This window comes from Brachyistius frenatus, unplaced genomic scaffold, assembly GCF_029030835.1.
Source record: "Brachyistius frenatus isolate BFR_SWC_R1_liver_20210118 unplaced genomic scaffold, ASM2903083v1 Contig_157, whole genome shotgun sequence".
In the NCBI taxonomy this organism is placed as follows: Eukaryota; Metazoa; Chordata; class Actinopteri; family Embiotocidae; genus Brachyistius; species Brachyistius frenatus.
In genome coordinates this window covers 119951-142021 of record NW_027210756.1, presented here as the reverse complement: position 1 = coordinate 142021, position 22071 = coordinate 119951, and the positions used below count along the sequence as shown (strand labels likewise).

Genomic DNA, 22071 nt, shown 5'->3' with positions numbered 1-22071 from the left:
GTGTGTTATTGCTCTCGAGACAGGAGCAGCCACGATTCCCCTGATTTTTTTTTTTTTTTTTTTTTTTTTCCACACATTCATCACGAAAAGTTGTCAGGGCTGATGAATTTGATTCTTTATTTGGAGAAATCAGACAATATCTTTGGTGGATATCTGTGATACTGAACATCACTGCTGCCTGTAGGCACACCAGGCCAAAGGGGGGGTGTTTATCCATCTTTAACTTTGTTGCGTGGGTGTTGAATGGTCGTGCTTGTGTCAGAAAAAAAAAAAAAAAAAAAAAAAACCCGACATGTGACATAACATCTCTATAATCTGCCATAATTTTTACACTAATAAAGTGGTGCACGCTGTAATAACAATACTCACCCTCAGAGCTGCGAGGTCTATGTCATCCAGGCTTCGTGTGGGCGCGTTTTCAGACATTGCTGGCGAAACTTCTCACGTCAGCTAACAAGTTAGCCACTTATTTGATAAGAAGTACCGGGAGGTGGTTGTCGGCGGCTGCTTGAACGAGCCTAACCCAAAGAGAAAATTACAGCAAACCCGGAGGTCCGATGCGCTGAAGCTGTTGCGGAACAACACGGTGGCAATTACATTAGCGAACGCATCGCAGACGGGAGCTGCCACATGACGCACCCAGCTGGCTAGCCCGCGTCAACTCCGGCCGACAGCTGTGATGTTGTCCACAGTTTTGTTTGACAGAAAACGCCCGACCAAAACGCATTCAACTCAAAATAGGATACCTCGACAAAATTGTTTCGGCGTCGCCGCTAGCCGACCATTAGTCCCGGACTTTTAAATGCAGCGCACCTCCACTGTTGTTGAGCACCTCGGTGCGTTCATCTCCGCCGCTGCACAACATCCCAGCTAATGTTACAGGGAACCAAACGAGGCGTGTCGAGGGGAAATAAAAACCAACACATAGGTCTGCTGTGTCACCGGAACGTTTCTGGAAACGCAAGTAAAAGTATGAAATATTCACGGCTCGGCAGAGCGATGGTTGGTTTGGGTTGTTGTTGTTGTTTTTTTTAAGAAGAACGCAACGTCTGATGTGATGGCGTCCGGGTCCGTCCGGGTCCGTCCGCGCCGCACCAGAACCGAGTCTCAGGCTCTCATTATCAGCCTTAAATAGATGTTCCTCACCGGAATAGTACACGAGAATAAGACAGGAAAAAAAAAATGAAAATAAAGGCCTCGTTAGAAACACAATCTCCCCCTCCCCGCCCCCCTTTTGGGTCTGCAGTTGTCAAACTTGTTAACACGATTTAAATTGTCCTCGGTTTCGGCCGGAGCGCAGGTAATCCGGATACCGAGTCAGGTGTGCGCGGGTAATCTACCGCTGACCGGCTGGTAGACGGAGCTGAGGCTAGCGGGCTAAATCGTCTTTTTCCAGAATAAACTTTCCTCCTTCATCCATTTTCTGTGTTGACAGTCGCGCCTAGCACCGCCAATCTTCCGGGGAAAACAACAGGCAGGCAGACGGGCGCTGTGCTTCTCGCCAGCCGCCGTAATACTTGTAAGGCTGAGCACTCGACTCTTTTTTTTTTTTTTCTAAGTTAAAGCGTTGCTCTCGCTCTCCGTCGTCCAATTTTTTTTTAATATATAAACTCGTAGTTGTAGTCCCAAAACTGCAAGATACGGGGCCGCTTCTAACTGCGAATAAGGGCCAAACTTGTTATTTCGCCATGTTTTGCTTCCCAAGTCCTCCCTCCTCCAACTCCCAGCCTTGATGTAGTCTTGCGGGGTTGTACTGACGATTGGCTGCGCGCAACACTCCTCAAGTGTTTTCTCCTCTTCAATGGCTACGGTGCTTCACCAGGGACAAATCACCTGAAAAACAAAACATTACAGTGGACTTCAGCCTACGCAGCTGTCTGCTCGGCGCCACCGCACAGCTGAGGTCATCCCCTGGCATACCTGTCCCGCACCAGCCCTCTTGATCAGTTAACAGTCCTCACAAATCAGAAGTTAGATTAATGTAAATAATGCTGGATAACCACACACACACAAAAAAACGTGACTGTGTCTCACTCATATTTTCCCCTCCCCTTGGTTTTGCTCTGATGCGTCTTCCAGCCAAACGGCTTTATGATTGCTAGTTATTTTTCCATTAAGGCAAGTCCACCTTTCTTTCAACAGATCATAATGCTTTTCAATAATTAATGATTCACTTCCAAAGCTGTTCACCAAGAGTTCAACAGGAACTATCTGGAATGTCATAAAAATGGTTCTCCACTGCAATAAATGACATTGGTGATATCCTGATCATTTCAACATTTGTTAAATAATGCCAACAACCTGTTAAAACATAGTTTCTCCTAAAATATGTAATTTATTCCAAGAATGCACAGAAAGAAACTGATAATACAGGAACTTACTTCAACATTTATTAGCGAAAATATCACAAATATCCAAAGTTTGACCCTTTTTTTTTGTTTTCCTCTTGTGTGCTAAGCATAACTAGTGATTTTAAAAACAGCTTGAATGACATCAGGGTTCTCAATGTAATGTGAACCTGTACTGTGTTCCAAATGGCATCCTTGTGCACTAAAACTCACTATTTTGAGTGCATAAGTGCGTTCACACTGTCAAATACAGAAACATGCAGTGCACTGCAAGTACCAGGATGATGCTCTCAAAACACCCCCAAAAAGAAGTGGACACTTTCCACCCTAAATGGCCGCCATCTTGGCTCCATAGACGAAGGGGTGGGGCCACCAGCCTGAAGAATTTTCAAATTATGGCTCTGAGGAAGCTGCCAATGTTCCTGAACACTATGCAAAAGTGTTTCTTTTTCCACTACTGCTGCTGGACAGAGGAATCAGTATATTTATTGAATGTGTTAAACAGACGGCACATTTCTAAGTAAAATAATTAAAGCTGCAGATATTTTGGCGGGTGATGTATTTACATGCTGAGGTTATTTCCAGTCAGTGCAGAACAGCAGTGTGCGGATTGAAACAGCACTACCCTGTCAAAAGTCCTAACATGGAAGAGCACTATTTGGTAGTGTACTACGGTAAGTATGTCATTTGGAACATAGCAATACACTTACCATTAGGCTAGATTAAAATGTAACATTATCTTTATATGTACATATTAAATCTTCTTTGAATATGCCACCTACATTTAGTGATATAGTACAAATATGCTGTGTAATCTTATAGAAATAATACATTGGAAGTCTGTCATTTTGATTTGAATAATTGAAATTGGCGAAGGACAACTTTTCAAATTTAAGTAAAAGTAGAAACCGTATTCACCTCAGTTTCATAAAAACAATTTTATTGAGGAAGAAAAGTAACATACATTAAATTAAAAGTTGTTCATGAGTGTTTAAGCAATAAAGTAAGAATATTTATGACCTCTCTACCCCTGAATGTTAGTAGCCCAAATCAGTAAGTCTAAGCTAGATCTACAGATCTGGATACACAAGGTTTTCACATAGTGATTAACAGGGATAAACATAAAAGTTTCCATTAGTAATACATAATAAATTCATAAAAAATGCATGGTTATGCTGACAATTAGTCCAATAAAAATAAAATCCACAATAGAAACAATATAAGGTCACTTCTCAGAATATCACAGACATTTTTGCAGAATCCACAACAAAGACTACCACTTAAGGCAACCATTTTGTGCTGTATGAAAGAGACTAAGTAATACCCAGCTTCCAGTGTGCAAGGGCTCATAGTGGCTTTAAATATCTCCCAAAGGAAAGTGTGAACAGTTCTGATGGCAGCAAAGCACCATTTCTAAATACAGATGGTTTTACTGGCTCCTCTATGAAAGGTGCTTCGTGTAGAGCGAGGCGATGTTCACGTGGGGCACCCGTCATCTGTCACATTCAGACAAGTTTGCACTGAAACCACCTTGGTAGTGTTGCGGACTTGTAGGCATGAATCAAAAGCATGTCGAAAAGTCTGCACAATTTCATTGACTGTCAAAGGCTCAACAAGTTTCTGATGATTTTGGTTTATGTACATAATTATGGTAAGGTGCTCCTCCATCCACCATCCCAGGTGATCTATTATACTGTCTCTTTAAAAAAACAGGACAGTTTTTTTTTTTTTGCACATACTGCAAAGTATGATAATAACACCACTGAAAGGCTAAGAATATAAAACAGAAGGTCCCATTTACAAGGTTCACATGCTGACCTCCTGCTGGTTGCTCTCTAAAAACTCAGGTGAACAGAGTCAACCTTGATCTGACTCTGTGCAATGAGAACCATGTAAAAATGTAAACGAGTTATATCGTTTTGCCCAAATCTCAGATTACAGAAATGTATTTTACCCTCACCCTGGTCAATGAGGACAAACATCTATTGTATGCCCTGATGAATTATTACATAATCTTTCAAAATCAGTCCAGGCAATTTTTTAAAAGAGTGCAGGTTGCCTTTCTACTTTCATCACCAATGTTACACGTGTCCAGTGCATGACAATTCCAGATGGTTCAACAGCACTCATGGCTCGGTAAAGGGAACGAGCAGGTTTCAAGAGAATAAAACTAAACAACAAAAACTAAAACTGAAACTCTTTACACTTTAAGATGAAAATATAACGTGATGATGCCCAAAAATGGTAATAATAGTAGTCTGTGGGAACTGTGAACACTACAATATATCACTAGTCAGTCATAAGGTTATGGCTGTATGAAATGCACCGAAATAAATGCCTTTGTCTGCGAGCAGAAATGCATGACACTTCATGGCACCTGGACACGGCACAGAAATAGCTGAGGAATGGTCTGGTGGAATGTTCTGTTCTATACCACTTACAACACAGTGAAATAATACACTTGGTTGTCATGGTGACTTTTAAAAAAAATGAAACAATTAATGGGTAAATTACACTAGCAACCTTTAATTATCTTGTCCTCCTTTCCATTCATCCCCAAAAATATTTAAATGACTCTGCTTCCAGAGAAAGACTGTCCTCCAATAAACATATTACCTTCTCTTTTCTGGTACACCATCCTGATTTAGTAAGTTATCCCTCTTATCAGCGCTCTCCCTTTTCTGCCCTATCCCATCTTTATTTCAGCTACAATCCAGTCATCTCTTTATATCCGTCACCATAACAACCACAAATGTTCTGACAGATTTTCTGGAACTGCAGTGAGAGGTGAAGCCTCAGAGGGAGCGAGTGAGAGCGAGAGAGAGAAAAGAGAGGGAGACAGCCACCCACCCACCCAAAAATCTTGCACCAATAAATGTACACTATGTTCCCAGATCATGCGAGATGCTTGATTTCCAATACAACCTTGCAATCCTCGCTTGAGTCGTACATTAATTTACGTGTGCTTTGCAACATCGCTGGCCCTGCGGTTCAGATTGCACTGAAGAAGTTATGAGGCTGGCTCTGCCATCGTGAACAAACTGGTCAGTACAGGTTAATATACTGCTCCTATAAGATTATTATTGATTGTAAAAAATTCATTTCAGTGATCATGTTCCGACTAGCTCATAGCCAGTCAAAAATATGATATAACAAATAGCAGTAACATCAGTCAAATAACTTGTGTTAAGGTGACGTCTTCTTCCCCACTCAAGTGCCGGTGCTGTAACTACTTTAGTGTACTGTGCTGAATATTAGTGATCCAAAATTACGAGGAGGAACTTGTGGTACAGCAGCCGTTTCGCTGTTGTGCAGTGATGTGGGCTGAACTGTGGTTATGTCCAGAGCCCTACAGGAGCCATGCCTTCTTTCGTGCCAAGTGGGGGCAGCAGGTTTTCCTCACACAGGAACTTCAGGGGGAAGTGGACCACCAGCCCTCGGACGGCCTTCAGCTCCTCCTTGGCCTGCTCAGGGTCTGTGTCGTAGAGGCGCGTCATGCTGGAGTACTCCTTCAGGTCTCGCATGTTGTGGACAATGTTTTGGGGCAGGCATTTGAAGACCTGGAGGCCAAAGAACAGACGAGCCAATGAGGACAAAGGAAAGGCAAGGAAAATGGAAACTGCATGTTTCTATTGTGAGGATTAAAAAGGTATAAATGTTGTAATGATAATGATACACCCTTGCTTCACCTTGTCATAAATAGTGGCGTTCAGTTTAGCAGCTTCATTCCAGACCAAGAAGAAGAAATCATCACTGATTGGATCATCGATATTGATACTGGGGTCTGAAGCAGCTCCAACAAGAACCCTGGTACAACAGGAAAATTAAATAATAGTCAAAAGTTCAGCAAACAAAGTGAATTCAAACAACAGAAAGCATCTGTCAGAATAAAAATAAAACTGTAATGAAACTATTTCTGCTTGTAAAACCAAAAATATACAGTAAATTTAATGGTTTTAGAGTTGCTGCCTGGTAGCTGACACCCCTATGCAACAATACATAGAAAACTCACTCTCTGTTTTTCTTAACAAGCAGCTGGGTTATACACTGTATCAAGTCCAGTGGTAGAAATTGTTTAGGGCCATTAACAGTGTCACCTCAGTAGTAACGTGTTTTGTCCTGACCTGAAACACTCTTTGCGTAGAGCCAGCGCGAGTGGTCCTGCCTGGTATTCTTCTCCTCCCATGACGGATGGGACCCGCTCTTCATCTTCCACAAACACTGCCAATTCACTATCTCGGTTGCCCAGCATGCTGCGGTCATTGATGTTGGCTGATCCTGGAATACAAGCGTGGAGTACAAACATTTACAATCTGTCCTTTCAAAGGCACGATTCTTGTCAAACCAGAAGCCGATGAGATTGGCTATATTTAGAATGACTGCTGATTTTTTTTAAGTTCAGACCTGTGTAATAAGTATAAGTATTAAGAAATAGATTTGAAATGAAATGTTACAGGCTTAAACAATATATCATACGATGTCGGATTATTTGTGAATTAAGTGCAAAAAAGTACAGAAAAAGCTTACAAAACTTAAGGTTTGTAGTAGAAGTTCAACCCGGGCAAACACAACACAGCTTTAAGTCAAATGAAATAAGTTTCACAATTTAATATTCGGTAAATCCCTCAAAATAAAAGCCATCCATGTTTCGCCAGCTGGATACCTTTAATGTGTAGGAGCAGCACCAGGAAATGATCGGTTTGCATTACCAGTAATTTAAAAAAGAAAAGTTCCAATGAGGTGTTAAAAGAGAGAGGTGTTGATATCAAGTATGTGTAAACACAAATTTAAACTAGAGCAGAAATGATGGACTCCACCACTAAGAATAAAAACAACTATAAAGTGAGAGGAAAAAACATAATCTGCATCAGAATATGGTTTGATTTCACAACAATTTTAAGAATCATATGTTGAGGGTTTTGAAACAATTCAATGAATGCCAGAATCTCAAAGTGCTTTCGTTCACCCTACTTAAATATGAAATGTCAACCACCTAGTTTTATATTTTCAGAATATCTGTTTAAATATTTTCTATTTACCACAGTGAAGGGTGCAATGAACCTGGAGCTACAGTGTATTGATTCAGTTATCCTGTAGTTTCGTAGATACATTGAAAGCCACAAAAAAAATATTTTTAAACCCAATTCTGTTCAAAACATTTCAGCTGATGCCATTAATCTGTATCGCATGTCTGATATTCATGGATGGAGATTTCTGATTAGCTCTTTTGTCCTGGACCTCAGTGTTGACTCAAATTCAGCATGCTCATCTGTTTTTGAATGAGTTTGCCGCCAGTGACTCACCAATGATATAGCGGCGGTCATCAGCAATGAGGGCCTTGCTGTGAACGTAGATGAGCTCGGTGACAAGCGACTGGGAGAGCTGGGAGTGCGTTCTCAGGCCGCAGAGTGTGATGTACTCCGTCCACTGGTCCTTCACTGCAGGGCAGGTCAGAATAACATTAGACACTAAAGATAATACAACAATACTCTGAAGATATATTAAGAAGCTCACATAAACACATGAACTCTTAAAATGAATGTGAAAAGAGGTTCAGTATGAAAATTGAGACAGGTGGGTGGATACCTAGTAACAGAAGCTTCAGTTTAAAGGAGCAACAGAAGGAGAAAGAAAAACACACATTAGAGTGGAAACAGATGGTAATTTGTGATGCAAGGTGGATTTTTGAAGTGAAACAAACCAAATAAGTGACAGAAAACTCACATTCCCCAAGTCTCGAGAGGATGGAGTGCTCTCCTCGGCACATGGTCCTAGGACATTGAAAATGTATTAGATTATGTAATTTACACAATACAGGACAATAACATAATAATACATGATACAAAAATAATAAACTAATAACATCTGGGTAAACGGAATGTCTTCAGTGAGAAAATTCAGCTCATAAAACTCTGATGGATGAACACAAAAAGTGAAAACTTAATACAGCAGTGCTGGCTTCAATAACAAGCAAAGTAGTCCCATAATGTAGCAATACTTAATGCAGCTTTAATTTGATAAGACACTCATAATCTTATGTACTTTTATCAAAAAATCTACAGAAACAATTATTTCTAACCTCTGCCATACTCAACAGTCAAATAAAGGAATACTGTCTCAATTCAATCTGAGCAAACTCTCAACTTTTGCATTTAGTACATAAATATATGGCTTTATCAGGTCTATATTAGCTACATACTGTATACTGAACACACAGAATCAACATATAAAACAATCTATGAAAATGTCGCAATAAAATGAAACCAGTGATCCAAATCTTGTTAGCAACAACCATGAGTAGTGACAGAGCTAGTGAAAATCCATATCAGCTATACCTCTGCGTCATTGGAAACACACCTTTGAGCCAGATGAAAGCTCGAGGTTGTGTTTTCCTATGGTTGTCGTACGTTCTAGTGCTTGTTATGCTCTGTGGGCTGAGTGCAGAATGATAATGGGAGGAAAAAGCTCTCACCTGTAAGTGAAGTGCAGAATAGCTTGGATGGCATTTCCACCACCTGCAGTAATGTCTCCCTCGAATCCAGGAAGAAGAGGCACCACCACAAACACTCTGTACTTCTTTTGCTCTCTGTAAAAACACTCATGTCAACATTGTACACCATCTACAAGTGTATTATTCAAACATTAATACATACAGATTATACCACTCACTTGTATTTCTATTTTATGATTTCTTTCACATTAAAATGTTTGTTATGCATCACACCCAACCAACATGTCACTGATCTTCGCTATTTTGTTTAACACGCGTTGATCCACCTTGAGCACTGATTTCATGAAATGCTTTGAAACTCTGGGTTCAAGAATGTGTGGATATAAAATGAATGCAGCGCCACATAAATCTGGCATGTACACTCAAAACAGACCTGAACGCACGCAGGATCCGATTCACGATCGCATCACCAATCCCATTATGGACGGTTTTCCCGTCGGCACAGCTGATGAAGAACTGGTTCTGAGGGCAGAGGGAAGGCAGATGGAGGCTCAGTATGGGGTGAGGACCGAAGCGGGTAGGTAGCTGGCAAGGAAGGACGCAAACTACGAGTGCATTCGGACTCATGAAACCTAATTAGACACACCTTGGCCACAGAATCCCTCGGTGATGAGAAACAAATGTTTCGGATAGTTTGTACTATAAAGAAGCATCACATGCAGAAACATAAAGGGGAGGCTGACTTCAAAAGTTGATCACTGACTAGCACAAATATAACAAATGCTATGTTTCTTTCAAACGTATACAGTGAACCCTCGTTTTTCACGGGGGTTATGTTCTAAATAGAAACCGTGATAGGCGAAATCCGTGAAGTAGTAACCTTTATTTTACAATTGAAATAGATAGAACTGGACATTAAATATATCTACGTTACATATAGTCGTAATGTGATTTCAATGCACGATGCAAATCCGTGAAGCAGCGAGACCGTGAAAGGTGAACCGCGTTATAGCGAGGGTTCACTGTATATATATTTGTATACAAATCGAAACCCATTCACATGCGATACTATTTAAACTATTTGAGAATACAATGACATTTTTTTGATTGTATCACTGCTAACACACGAAAGAACCAATGAGCCCAACACACAGTAAGCGGAAACAATTCAGAAGGAATGTTGACATGCAAAACAAAACATTTCAGTTTGTGCTATAAGGTGTACTTTTGTCCATAAAGTACTAGTAGGTGTTGCTGTATTACCTCAATGTAGATGTAGTGCTCGCTGTTCTCAATAGTGTGGATGTAGGCATTAAGGATCGAGTTCTCACAGGTTCCAGTTGACCAGCGATCAGCAGAGCGCAACACCTGAGAAAAAAAGACTGTCATTGGATACACAGTAGCATTGTTTATGATATATTTTTCAAAGGTGCCATTTTGCCTTTTGTGTTTTTCCCAACAATATGAGCCCTACTATCATACAATGACACCTCTGCTTTTGTCCTACACGTCACATCTACTTGCACTTCCAACATTTATTTCAACACAACTTAACAGGATGCTTATTTTGGTGAACGTAGATAGTATGTAAAAAAAGGGAGCACACCTGTTGCAGTTTAACACAGAATGTGACCACCGATGCAATGAAACCTGAATGCAGCAGCAACAAAACCTGATAGGAAGGCTAGCGCAACATAATGGGCAGCGACGGCTACAGTTACAAGCCACTGCCCTCATTAGAAAAAGAAAATACACACACCAAAAGCAAAAGCTATTGTCAACCAACACTCTGTCTGAACAATCTGAAGCCATAGCATATGATGTTGATTACATAATCTTTTTAAATGTACTAGTTAATATGTCAGGGCTGTGTTTATCATTTGGTTTTTGGATTATTCTGCTCTCTATTGCACAAAAACAGATCAGTGCATATCATATGTAGCATCTTTAGCATAATTTCCAAATTAAATTAAGAGCGACTCTTCCAGTTGTGCTGCTAATGCTGCTGTCTCTCATCATCTGGACCAGAGCTCCCATGAAGCCCGTTGCAAATAAGATGCTTCCACTCTCTGTCTTGGCAGTTATCTCTGGCTTTACTGAACATGATAAATATGTTGGAATTAATTTAGTTTGACAGGCTTTAGTTGTGTTCCACCATCTGCCACGGCGAAAAACACTAAATACTGAATAGCTGCATAAAAAAAGGCAAGTACAGTGCCTCTTTGTTGTAGTGTAAAGATATCCTTCTGATTTCCTGCTAGATCTGACCTGGTGGGACACAATGTAAAACACAGAGTAGAAGTGAGTGCTTTTGGCAATAGTTTTGTTAGCTCAATTCAAGTCATTTCAGTATTTTTTCTATTATACCGTAGAGATGACCAAAAGTATGGTTTCTCTTATAAATGCAAAAATATTAAACTTTTCTGTGCCCTCTATGATTATGTGACTATGAATTAATTTATTTTCGCACAAATAGGAGAGCAAGGTTTTCAACCCTGATGTCCAGATGAAATCCCTCATTTAAAAAAATCCCATTGAAGATATGTGTATTTTGTGTTTCCCAAATGGACATTGGGCACTATCTCCAGTAGTTTTCTATGTTGCCCCAGAATCAGGGTTGATTTTCTATGCAGTGCATTCTGCTTCTTGCCAGGCTCTAGGGTGAAGCCAATCTCTGGTGCTCTCTTCAATCCTGGGTGGGCTTGTTTACAACTAGCTACTGTTCTGCAGCAGATATGCCATTCACGGTGAATAGTAGGAAAGGTTGATTTATTGAACGTCAAATAGGAACAACCTTTGTTTAGGAGATGAATGCTGAAAAGCCCCACCTTACTTAGACAACTGAACCTGCCAATGTTGTGAGTTCCATGCATGAGAAGGAATAAAAATGCAGTGTGTCTTTTTTGCATTGCAACATACCAACCCTTATCTGTTGAGATATGCACCTTGATGCAAGAATTTTACTCTCTTGTTTACGGGGCAAAATATGAAGTCACATAGCATGCAAACATCCATCATTTAGCCTTTTCTTTTTTCCTAATGTAATCTATCCTACTCAACCTTTTTGCACAAGCGTTGCACAGATACTGACTTCATCTGCCAACTGTGTGGGTGTCTGGGTGTGTGTGAATAAATACCTGCACTTTGGCTTTCTTGGACCCGGGCACGGTGAATGACAGTGAGTCAGCGACAGAGTGGGACTTGGGAAGAAGGTAAGGGTAGAAGTCGTCCTTGTACTTGTTTTTGAAGATCTGGAGACGACAAGACAAACAAATATATTTAATTTGAATTAAGTTTATTCTATTAGTTACTATATAAGTTATATACAGCAGAACAGCTTACATATTCCAAGTGGGACAAGACAACAAAAGTCTCACATTATTTTGGCCCTTTTTGATGACTTTAAATGAGCCATGATTTTACTTTTTTTTTTAAACCTCCAAATAACTCCTTTGGATATTTGCAGCAAAAGATGTGGAAAAGCTACTTTAAGCTATCTGTAGGCTCCTCTGTGAAACTGATTCCAGAATAGCACTAATGTCCCAGGATGTTTCCAAAATCACACTGACGTGTAGATATTCATGTCAAAAAGATAAAACGCAGCTCTCTTTCGTGTCTGACCTTGGTGAAGTTCCAGCGCTGGATGAAGTGGCGCGCTACATCCCTGGCAGCTCTGCCATGAATAGCTGCAGACAGATCACGCCACGGCATCCGAGGAACTTGGGCACGATCGATGTTATCTGAAAAAACATAAAAAGCAGTCCTTTCATCTCCCTGCCCAGACACTCTCAGCATGTTTGCATGTGATACTGGAGGAGATTTAGATAATGCACCTTCAAACGGTCTGTCCAGTTGGACCCAGTCTTTCCTGATAAAGTTGCTGTAGTCTTTGCCAAGCCACAGTTTCGTGTTAACAGTCAGATCATCCGGGTTCTGCTCTGCTTGCTTATCTGGTTCAGATGGTTTTGGGACATCAGCCACACCATTACCCTGTTTAACAGAGACATCCATTAGGGTCTGCACAGGGTGTGACATACTGAGGGCACAGTGATTCATGACCTGAACATATATGTGCTCAATCAGTGCCAACTAACAAGCTAAAAAGATCACATTCTTACATCAATTTCTTCCTTTGTCTCATCCTCGGTTAAGCTGCCGGTCGTCTCCCTCAAACCCAGGTCAGTGAGCCGGTACTGGCTGTCATCCCACCTCCCAAAGGCCAGGTCAATCCCCCCCACAAAGGCCACTGTTTGGTCGATGGCCACCATCTTTTCATGGTGAGCCCACAGGAAGACCACAGATGACACGTGGTCAGGATGTCGCATTACCTGACGGATCACAGGGGGCAGAGTTGACATTAAAATGTGAGATGAGGTCGTTTAATTGTGTAGCTGCTCTCTGTATATCAAATTATGCAGCACGGCGACAGACCTTGATGTTTGGGTGCATATTCATTAGAGTCCTCTTGCTGTGTTCACTATTGATGCCTAGTGCGAGCTCCACTTCTTTGAACAGCAGGACACACACTTTGACTCCCTGTTCCTAAAGAAAAAGGTTCAAAGACAGGCGATGCCATCTAATCAATTGAAAATCATTTAAATCCTTAAAAAGAGAAGAACTAGGCAGAGACGGTCCCTACTGCTTTGCGTTTGAGTATCTCGTCCAGCCGCCAGTAGTTATCGATTGCTGGTCTCTTTAGGAAAATTTCAGGGCTGAGCCTGAGAGAAAAAAACCAACTCTATTTGTATATCATCTGCATTAGTAATAGTGTCAAAGGTTACATGGAAATTTTTGTTCAGCAAATCAGAAAATACAGATTCTTTTTTTATTTATTAACCTTACCACCAATCTGTGATAAAAATTTCCTCCTTGGCTTGTTCGAGAGCGTCAGCCAGGTCCGCAAAGTAGCCACTTCCATTCACGTACCTTCAAACAGTATCAATAAATGGCAAAAGTTAAATGAAGGCTAACACAAAAAGCTACAGCAGTTATTGTAAGTATCAGACAGACTACACAACTGACCATTTAGTGAGAGTGTTCTCCCGAGGTGGAGCGAAGCCCTCGAAGCGTTGCACTTTGAGAAAATCGCAGGTTTCTGCCAGCCGGTTGATTTCATGACTCCACCAGTGAGTTTGCCTGTAGCTGTTGCACTTGATGATCAGACTCCTGCAAAAACAAACAGGCCATAGATGTGTCACAAACACAATTCTCAGAGCATATGTAAACACAAAGCTGACCTACCGAGCGAAGTTCTCAATGCAGACTCCATGTTTGGTGTCCGTGTAAGCCCGGCCCACTTTCACTTTGAACTCCGGGTCGAACAGCAGCACAAAGTTAATGTTGCCATTGTCTCGGTCCAAGTACATCAGGAAGGAGTCTTTCACCACCAGCCAGCGGCGGGACCAGCGGAAACAGAACTGATGATGACCGATGCAGTTCAGGCCTTGGATACGATGACCCCCCGACCTCTTGAAGATTGGTCCCTCCCTGAGAAAGTTTACATATGGCCTGATGAACCTCTGTCATGCAGGGAGTCATCTCTCCACTTGCACACCCATACACAACCAGATGGCCTCAAGTGTTTTGCTTACAAGCCTTTAGGTCCGAGATCACTGACGAAGGAGAGCGCACCAACAGAGAGGAAATCCAACTGGAAAAAAAAGACAGAGACAATGTAACCATAATACAAGACATCCACTTTGTATCTATACAGGTGTGTCTTTGTCTTCAGGTGTTTACCATGCTGTGGTCGTTCCTACAGAATGTGTTCTCCAGCAGACCATTCAGGTACTCCTCAAGGTATTTCTGCATCAGAAAAACAGACACTTAAAATAGCTGCCAAGTTTGAAAATGACAGGGTGTCACCACCCTAAACATATACAATATGTCCTTGTAATATTAAGAGAATATCTGATATTTGGCTCATCAGTATGTAACAAAATAAACGAATGCATTAATCAGCCAAAAAAAGGGAAAAAAAACAAAATTGTTTCTTTTTTTTTCTCCCATTATATGAAGTTCATTCAAAATCTTCTCGTTTAAATAAAATACTTTGTACAAAATCTTTTCACTGAATGTATTGTACACAGTATATCTGTATCTGATTGGCTTATTTGATACCATTTTGCTGGAGGTTCTTCTGGTCCGTTCAGTGCCATGCAGGCTGGGCATTTCCTCCAACATAGTTCTCAGCTGCTGCCTCTCCTTTGCAAATCTTGGAGAGAAATTTGCATATTCAAAATATTCAGCGCTCCAGCGATCCCATAATAAAAACTCAAACCAATCCCTCACTCATATTTCAAGCTGCACATGTCTGGGAGTGAGAGGTTGATTTGCATGATTGAGATAAACAGACTGTGTACACCGACCTTCCCAGAGGCAGCAAGTGAAGCATCATCTTGTGCTTGTAAAGGTCTCGATGCAGCTCCTGGAAATGCTTGTACTTCCTCTTCACTGTCCAGTGGAACGGTCCGTGTGTTAGCCGCACCGTGTATAGGGTTCCAACATTGACCTGGAGGGGTGTTATTTAAATGATCAACATAACTTTCAAACGGAAAACATTAAAAAATAATAATAATAATAATAATAATAATAATAATAATAATCAACGCACAGAAAAGCATTTACTGATTTTGTTTTTAAATATTCACTTACTTAATTTTTGACTGTATCACACAAATTTCTTATCTCACTGAGAGTCAAATATTCCAATTTAAATAGAGCTTTTTATTCACATCTTGTCATCTCATCTAACACCAATAGCTACTTCTTTATCTTAAGAGGACGATGTCAATTACAGCTGTCCTTTGTCAACCTGCAGTGCAGTAGATGAAAGCTGAACCAGGAAGTAATTTAGACAATATGGATAATGTATAGACTTGTTTAAAACCCAACCACAAAAAAAACAATTTTAAGTTTCCAATTCAGCTCAGAGTCATGTCTTTGGACTGTGGGAAGTAAATCATAGCCTGAGAATACTAAGACATTGTAAAAATATACAAAAAATGCCATGCAAATATATCACAGTTGATACAAATACTAATGTGTTTTAAGTGATTTGCTTTGTACAGAATAAAACAAATGATCTTGAGCTTTTTAATATAAATAACTATGTGGAAATTTAAGTGTGTGCATGTGTGTCATAGTCATTGAGTGGTCTCCTGACCACTAAAATGTTTTGTAGGATTAGGCTACTGAGGCTCCACACTATACTCATCTGTTACACTCTGACTAAAGTTAATCAGTTAATTTGAACTGTTAAAGTTCAAACATCCCAGTAGCAGGTCAACCAGGACACAACAAAGTGACAGTAGATTGTTTGGACGTGAAATAGTGAGCAGTAAAGTGTAATGTGTAGTTTTATTACTCAAATTGCTCTGATATATGATTTTATTATGGCAAAGTACAGTCAAGTTTAACTTCAGCCAAGCTGTAAAATAACTGCGATCAGATGTGAAAGGGTGATCAGGATCATAGGATCTATGTGTGTTTTGACATGATTCTTATGGAGACTAATTAGGAATAAAGGTATGTGCTTTCAGACTCATATGAAGCTCTCTACAAATATATTACAACTCTAAAAGAAAAACTGTAAATGATTTTCCATAAATACTAAGATAATTTTACAGATGTACCTTTGAGCGAGTGGTGTATTTCTCTGTGTTGTCCACTCTGCATGTAATAGGAGTACCAGGGATCAAGTAAGGTACACCTGCTTCTTTTATTTCAGGAAGATGATGCACCACAAGGAAAGGACGGCCGTCTGTGATTTAGAAGATTGGGACATTTTAATGAAAGTTTTCTGACAGAGTCAGGAGATCTTCTCTATTCCTTTTTTTTTTTTCCCTTACCACTGGTCGACATGAGGCCGTCTATCTCATCTGGACTCAGATTGTAGAGGTCGTGCGAGAAACGCCTTCTGCCCAGGTTTTGGGCAGCTGAGCTCTCAGCCAGTGGCTCGATCACATCCTCTGGACTGGCCATTGTGCTGTTGATGTAAGTGCCGGCTGCCCTGGTGCAAAGACAAAAGAAAACAGTCATGAGTTTTTGCATAATCTCAGCGTTAAGCATAAATAACGTGCTTCACGCTGGCACGCATGAGAAAACTAAATACTGAGAGCAGTCCCTACAGACCACAGCAGATTAAGAATTTAAAGTCACAGTATTTGGTATTTGATGATGTGACTTCAAAACAGCCGCATTTTTTAAAGTAGTAACAGTTGCTGTAACAGTTTCACTGGTTATCTTCTGTAGCAGCATCAACAGCAACACAAAAAGAATAAGCAGTTTTTAAGCCATCAGAACCACAAACCACTGTAGCCACAAAACATGCAACACAATTGGTTGATGTTGTTAAAAGTCTGTGGAGGTACTGAAATAATCTGACAGTGACAGCAGGAAGTGAATCTCATCGTTGAGGAGGGTGACATGATCCTGATAACACAACAGGAAGGACTAAAGTACAACTCATTCAAGATGAAGTACCGCTATCAAAATGCCAAAAACACAGAGCCTTCATGCGCCGCAGATGTCTTGTGGCATCTATATGTTGATCAAGTCATCGATAGTGCGACACACAAGACGTTCAGGACGCAGCTACCATTGAGAAAAACAGGGTGTGTCTGAAACCTTTTCTATGGTGTGTGTGTGTGTGTGTGTGTGTGTGTGTGTGTGTGTGTGTGTGTGTGTGTGTGTGTGTGTGTGTGTGTGTGTGTGTGTGTGTGTGTGTGTGTGGGCAGATGGTCTTTGAATGGCTGATTGTTACCTGGGAAACAAGGGAACAGAGAGGGAGGGAGAGGGTGCGTATGTGAGTGTGAGTGAAACAGAGAGAGTTTTAAATGTAGATGAGGATGAAGCATAAGGACCACAAATATATCTTAAACATTTTGGGAAATGTGATTGAATAAGAACAAGAGAAACTGAACAGGAGCCTGATTCATAAAAAAAAAAAATGTTAAAGGCAGGAGGGATACTGAAGGTGGGAAGATTATCTGTACTGTACAAACTAAAGTCTACTGACAGTATCAGAAGACTTGGAGAATGACAATAAGAATAAAATAATTTCATAAATGATTGCAGTATTGATATTTCCTGTTATAGCACTCAGTGGTGACCACAGATGCCACAAGTTTCCTTTAAGCTCGTTACAGACGTAGTTCAACTTAACACAGCCAACACTGAGTCAAAAAACATCCGCATATTTGAGCAGTTTATTTATTGTCTCAAATAAACCTTTTAAACATAACACCCATAGGTTTGTTACAGTCAAAATACTGGATTTTGGGGTCATAATCTATGAAGTAAAGGCTCTGTTATCAATTCACTTTGGAACATGGTCCCGACACACTTTACAAACACAAAGAACAACCACATTAAAACATCAATGTCACGGAAATACTAAAACAAAGAGGTGCAAACCAGCCCACTTTGTTTATGCACTGTACAACTGCAGTTGATATAATGATGCTGATATCTCAGTTATTTTCCTCATAACAAATATCATATTTTTTAATTACATCTTTGTTGTATTTATAAGAATTATTAGGGACGTTCACAACAATCTGGTGGTGAACTTAATTCCCATTAGAATTGATCTTCACCACCTGCTTCCCAAGGAACAACAGGAGACATTTTAGTCACAGGAAAAGTCTATGCGAAAGACTGATTTTAATTAATTTCAGCTACTCCTGCACATTTTCCATACTTCTATGTTGTCATTAACACTTAGAAACCGAGATCCTTTGAAGCCATTGAGCCATGTAAATTAAACTTAGACTTAATTATTGCAACCGACCAAGGAATATTGATATTTTCTGTTTACCCTTCAAGATAGAGAAAACTAGTGACGACCTAACAAGATCATCTTTCTGTTGGGGAGAAACTTTGTCTACATTATCTACTCAGGTTACCTCTGTATTCATATACTTCCCTGTACTGACTCAGGGTGCTCTGCAGCTTCAGACAGATTGACCAACAGGGGACGGCATTACTGCAAACCATGCCGCATTTTACACACTAAGCAGTTTTGTGGAGTTTTTAATCTCACAAAAGCACCAACACAGGATCAGTGCTGCCAACAGAAGTGGCTAACAAGGTCATGAGAGACTTAAAGCTCCTGTAGCCGACTATAAATTAGATTTGGAGATTTATGACCTCGGTGACTCCCGGTTGTCGTATCAAAAAGTGACAACAGGCTGAAACAAAGGGAATGCAGATGAAGACTCTTGCAAAGACAAGGCCAGTGATCAAGCAACACACAGACGGTGCCGGTTTTCATTGTGATATTGTCTAATATTTCTACAAACAAAACATACCATCAGAATAATTAAAAAGTTGTCACCCAATCACATTTAAAACAATCCACATAAGACATTTAAAGAGCAACTTTCTTGTTTTTACTGCTGACCTCTAGTGAACCACCTCTCATGTCCTGCAAAGATGATACACACGCTTACATCATAACTGGGCATCATAACTGGGTGTGGCAACAAGAAGTAGAGCAACTCTGACAAAGCCAGACTAACCTTTAAGAGTGAGGCCATTCAACTTCTTTTCAAAGAAAGCTACTGTTGCATAGAGGATTAAGTTGGCATGCGCCCTCAGTTTCATAACTTATTTTTCATTTTTGTAAAGCTACCACGATAAGACATATCTTGTATCCGAGTCATTAAATGATCCGAGGCATTTAAATTTCTGTTTTAAGTTTATATTATGATCGAAATTACAGAATAATAATAATAATCACCATCTTCATTTATATAGCACTTTTTTAAACTTAAATGATAAAGTTCACACAAAAAGAAGCCATTAAAACAAAACAAACTAGAAAATTTAACAAGCTTTTGAATCCAGTAACACAATAAGTAAAGCAATGACCATGTAAACTACCCATGAAACAATTAAAACAATTACATTATAATATAAAATAAAATGCGCGAAGTAGCCCTCAAACGAGAATTAAAAGTGGATCACAAAAAAATCCGCTAAAATGTCATTAAGCCAAGGAAATTACACATGAAGCATTTCTGCATCTGCCCATAGTGGCAGCATGCAATAGGTGAAAAAGGTGACTTTTGATAAATTGATCTGCCCTACACAAATACGTATTCCATCCAATAGGAGAAAGTGTGTGTTTTGCATATTTTTGTATGATTAACTTCTTTAAGAAACATATGGAACACACTGAGCCAAATAAATGTCAGCAGACTCTGAATGGTTCAACCCATTGATAGAATTTATCATGAATACCCTCGTGACTAAAAATAACACCGCTGACTCAACTCGTGTCTGCTGTGATGCACATCGAGATTTCCGCAAATTAGCAGTGTCGCGATTTTTTTTTCTTTTTTTCTTAACTGGTTTCACCACGTTTTTAATCCAACAAAGAGTCAGACAGTGTAAAACACAATCTTCCGGGAAAAACCAGCATTTGTGGCTACGATTTGAGAGAGAGGGAGGGGGGTTGACAGTTTGGATGCATGCGTGCTCCTGACCCATGATTAAGTTTTCTTATCTGAATCTGTAAGAGACACTTCTATCACACGACAGAAGCACTTTGCTGTAAAGTCCATTTAACAATCCGGACAACGCAGGCTGAGCAGGTTAAAAAAAAAAAAAAAAAAAATGCTGAGGGTTAAGTTTTGACGTATCCACCCATCCCCTGGGGTATTTTTTTTTTTTTTGGTTTGTTTTTTTCCGACAAAGCCGCATTCCTCACCCAAACTGTACCTCAGTCCACAAAACTGGGCCGAAAAAGTCACCTGGCGAAAGCCATGACGGCGTTTACACCTCACACCGACAGGATCTGGGTATTTGTTTGCCACGGTGCTGTGAAATCTGCAGCTGGATCCATTCCTCACACGACACCACTGCGACAACTCAAAGCAGAGTGAAATGTGCGTCCAGACTTAGGCCTTAAAAAAAAACCCAACCAAAACAAAAACGTACTTACTTTCAGCTCAGCTCCTGGCACGAAGCGACAGCTAGTCCACAAGCAGGAGAAAGAAAAAACTATTCATTCAGGCTTCAAGTCATGTTTCATCCGATTCCAGCCAGTGTTTCGGGCGATAGTTCATTTGTATTCTCCGGAGGTGATGTACTCTTTTAGTCCCTCCCATTGGCTTGTCCAGTGGGACAATGTGAGGGAAAATGTGGAAGTGTTTCTGCAGCTGGGTCACAAGAGAGTTAAAACGGGGATGTACTTTGTTGTTGTTTTTTCCTCAAATTAATGACAATTCGTTACTTCGTGTCAAGCCGTTTCTCATATGTGCAGCTGTAGAGAGGAGGTAAGTACTTTGTTCATAAAACTGAGTGAGAGGAGACAAATCATGGACGCTGACAGGACATGTTCAGACTGGGCGCCAGAGAGGAAAACACCCCCCCCCCCCCACACACACACACACACACACACACACACACACACACACACACACACACACACACACACACAGGAATGTAGGGAGGACAGGGAGGACAGAGTCTGAATCTAACGTGGTCGTTATTTGTCTGTATGACGTAATTTACGTAAAATGTCGCGACACTTCCGGTTAGAAGTTTCAAAATGAAAGTTATTAAGGAAAATACAGGATTGCACAACTGTCTAAACATCAAATTAAATTCTGATATGTTTCTTAGAAATCTTTTTGTATTTCTGAAGCAAACCGTATTAACTTTCTCAACCGTCTTTCATAAAAATTAAAAATAAACCACTCTTTTAGCTTGAAGTAAACTCTGACAAACCGGAAGTGTCAAGTTGAACTTTACTGTTTTGAAAACGAAACCAGGGACTACAGATTAGGTTACCTCACATTAAACGATTTTATATATATTCATACTACCAGTATGTACAGATATGAGCTCTGCTGCTCTGTCTGTCTCAAGGATGTGAGGATGTCACATGCAAACTGAGCTCATCTGGGTAGTGATTTGCATGTCACAAAATCACTGAAAGTACAAAACATGTCCAACCACACCCTTGTCAGGAATACCTTTGCCACAGTTAGAGACAGCTCCTGCTGAACTGAAATGACTACAAAGAAAACAGGAAGCTTTCTCAAAATGTGTAAAAAAAATAAGTAAGATTTAAATTTTTCTTTTATTGGACCTTATACTTGTTATACCTAAATCTGATTCAGCAGATTTATCCCCGATGTTGTCTGTTAATGTCTGAACTTTGTGTTGAATATTTGTAACCACTTCAGACTGTAGAAAAATTACCTATGCTGTCATATAGCCCACACTATATGGGATTTGTTTTTTTTTTTCTTATATTTT

The 22071-nt window shown here is 40.2% G+C and overlaps 2 protein-coding genes across 10 annotated transcripts in view; both read right to left on the bottom strand.

Moving 5' to 3' along the window:
* The window catches only part of mink1 (misshapen-like kinase 1), a 29360-nt gene extending 27341 nt beyond the window's left edge, over positions 1 to 2019 (bottom strand). For all 6 annotated transcript variants that reach the window (XM_069716462.1, XM_069716464.1, XM_069716466.1 and 3 more), the window contains exon 1: positions 370 to 2019. In XM_069716462.1, the coding sequence (XP_069572563.1) occupies positions 370 to 426 (57 nt within the window). In that variant the 5' untranslated portion in view covers positions 427 to 2019. The remainder of the gene's footprint in view (positions 1 to 369) is intronic.
* Positions 2020 to 3267: 1248 nt separating this feature from the next.
* Positions 3268 to 21100, bottom strand: pld2 (phospholipase D2). Of its 4 annotated transcripts, none has more exons than XM_069716403.1 (24): positions 20750 to 21100; positions 16650 to 16810; positions 16434 to 16561; positions 15168 to 15310; positions 14920 to 15013; positions 14539 to 14604; positions 14391 to 14449; positions 14041 to 14286; positions 13822 to 13965; positions 13642 to 13725; positions 13439 to 13517; positions 13231 to 13341; positions 12918 to 13127; positions 12633 to 12789; positions 12421 to 12539; positions 11937 to 12050; positions 10063 to 10167; positions 9233 to 9321; positions 8821 to 8934; positions 8073 to 8119; positions 7652 to 7786; positions 6473 to 6626; positions 6038 to 6155; positions 3268 to 5908 (listed from the first exon to the last, which is right to left on the bottom strand). In XM_069716403.1, exons 2-24 carry the CDS (start codon positions 16780 to 16782, stop codon positions 5684 to 5686), a joined length of 2874 nt encoding a protein of 957 aa, XP_069572504.1. In that variant the 5' UTR covers positions 16783 to 16810; positions 20750 to 21100; the 3' UTR covers positions 3268 to 5683. The 4 variants fall into 4 exon arrangements, with proteins under 4 accessions (XP_069572504.1, XP_069572507.1, XP_069572505.1 ...); XM_069716406.1 differs by lacking the exon at positions 20750 to 21100 and adding an exon at positions 20516 to 20701 and having other exon boundaries at positions 16650 to 16805; XM_069716404.1 differs by lacking the exon at positions 20750 to 21100 and adding an exon at positions 20527 to 20605.
* Positions 21101 to 22071: the final 971 nt, after the last annotated feature.

What these genes read in the sequence shown, in the direction of transcription:
- pld2 (XM_069716403.1), bottom strand. Translation starts at nt 16,782, where the DNA reads ATGGCCAGTCCAGAGGATGTGATCGAGCCACTGGCTGAGAGCTCAGCT. An exon ending in GAAGAACCTCCAGCAAAATG is followed by an intron (nt 14,605 to 14,919) that starts GTATCAAATAAG and finishes TTTCTGATGCAG; the next exon opens with AAATACCTTGAGGAGTACCT. An exon ending in CCAAGAAAGCCAAAGTGCAG is followed by an intron (nt 10,168 to 11,936) that starts GTATTTATTCAC and finishes TTTTTTTCTCAG; the next exon opens with GTGTTGCGCTCTGCTGATCG.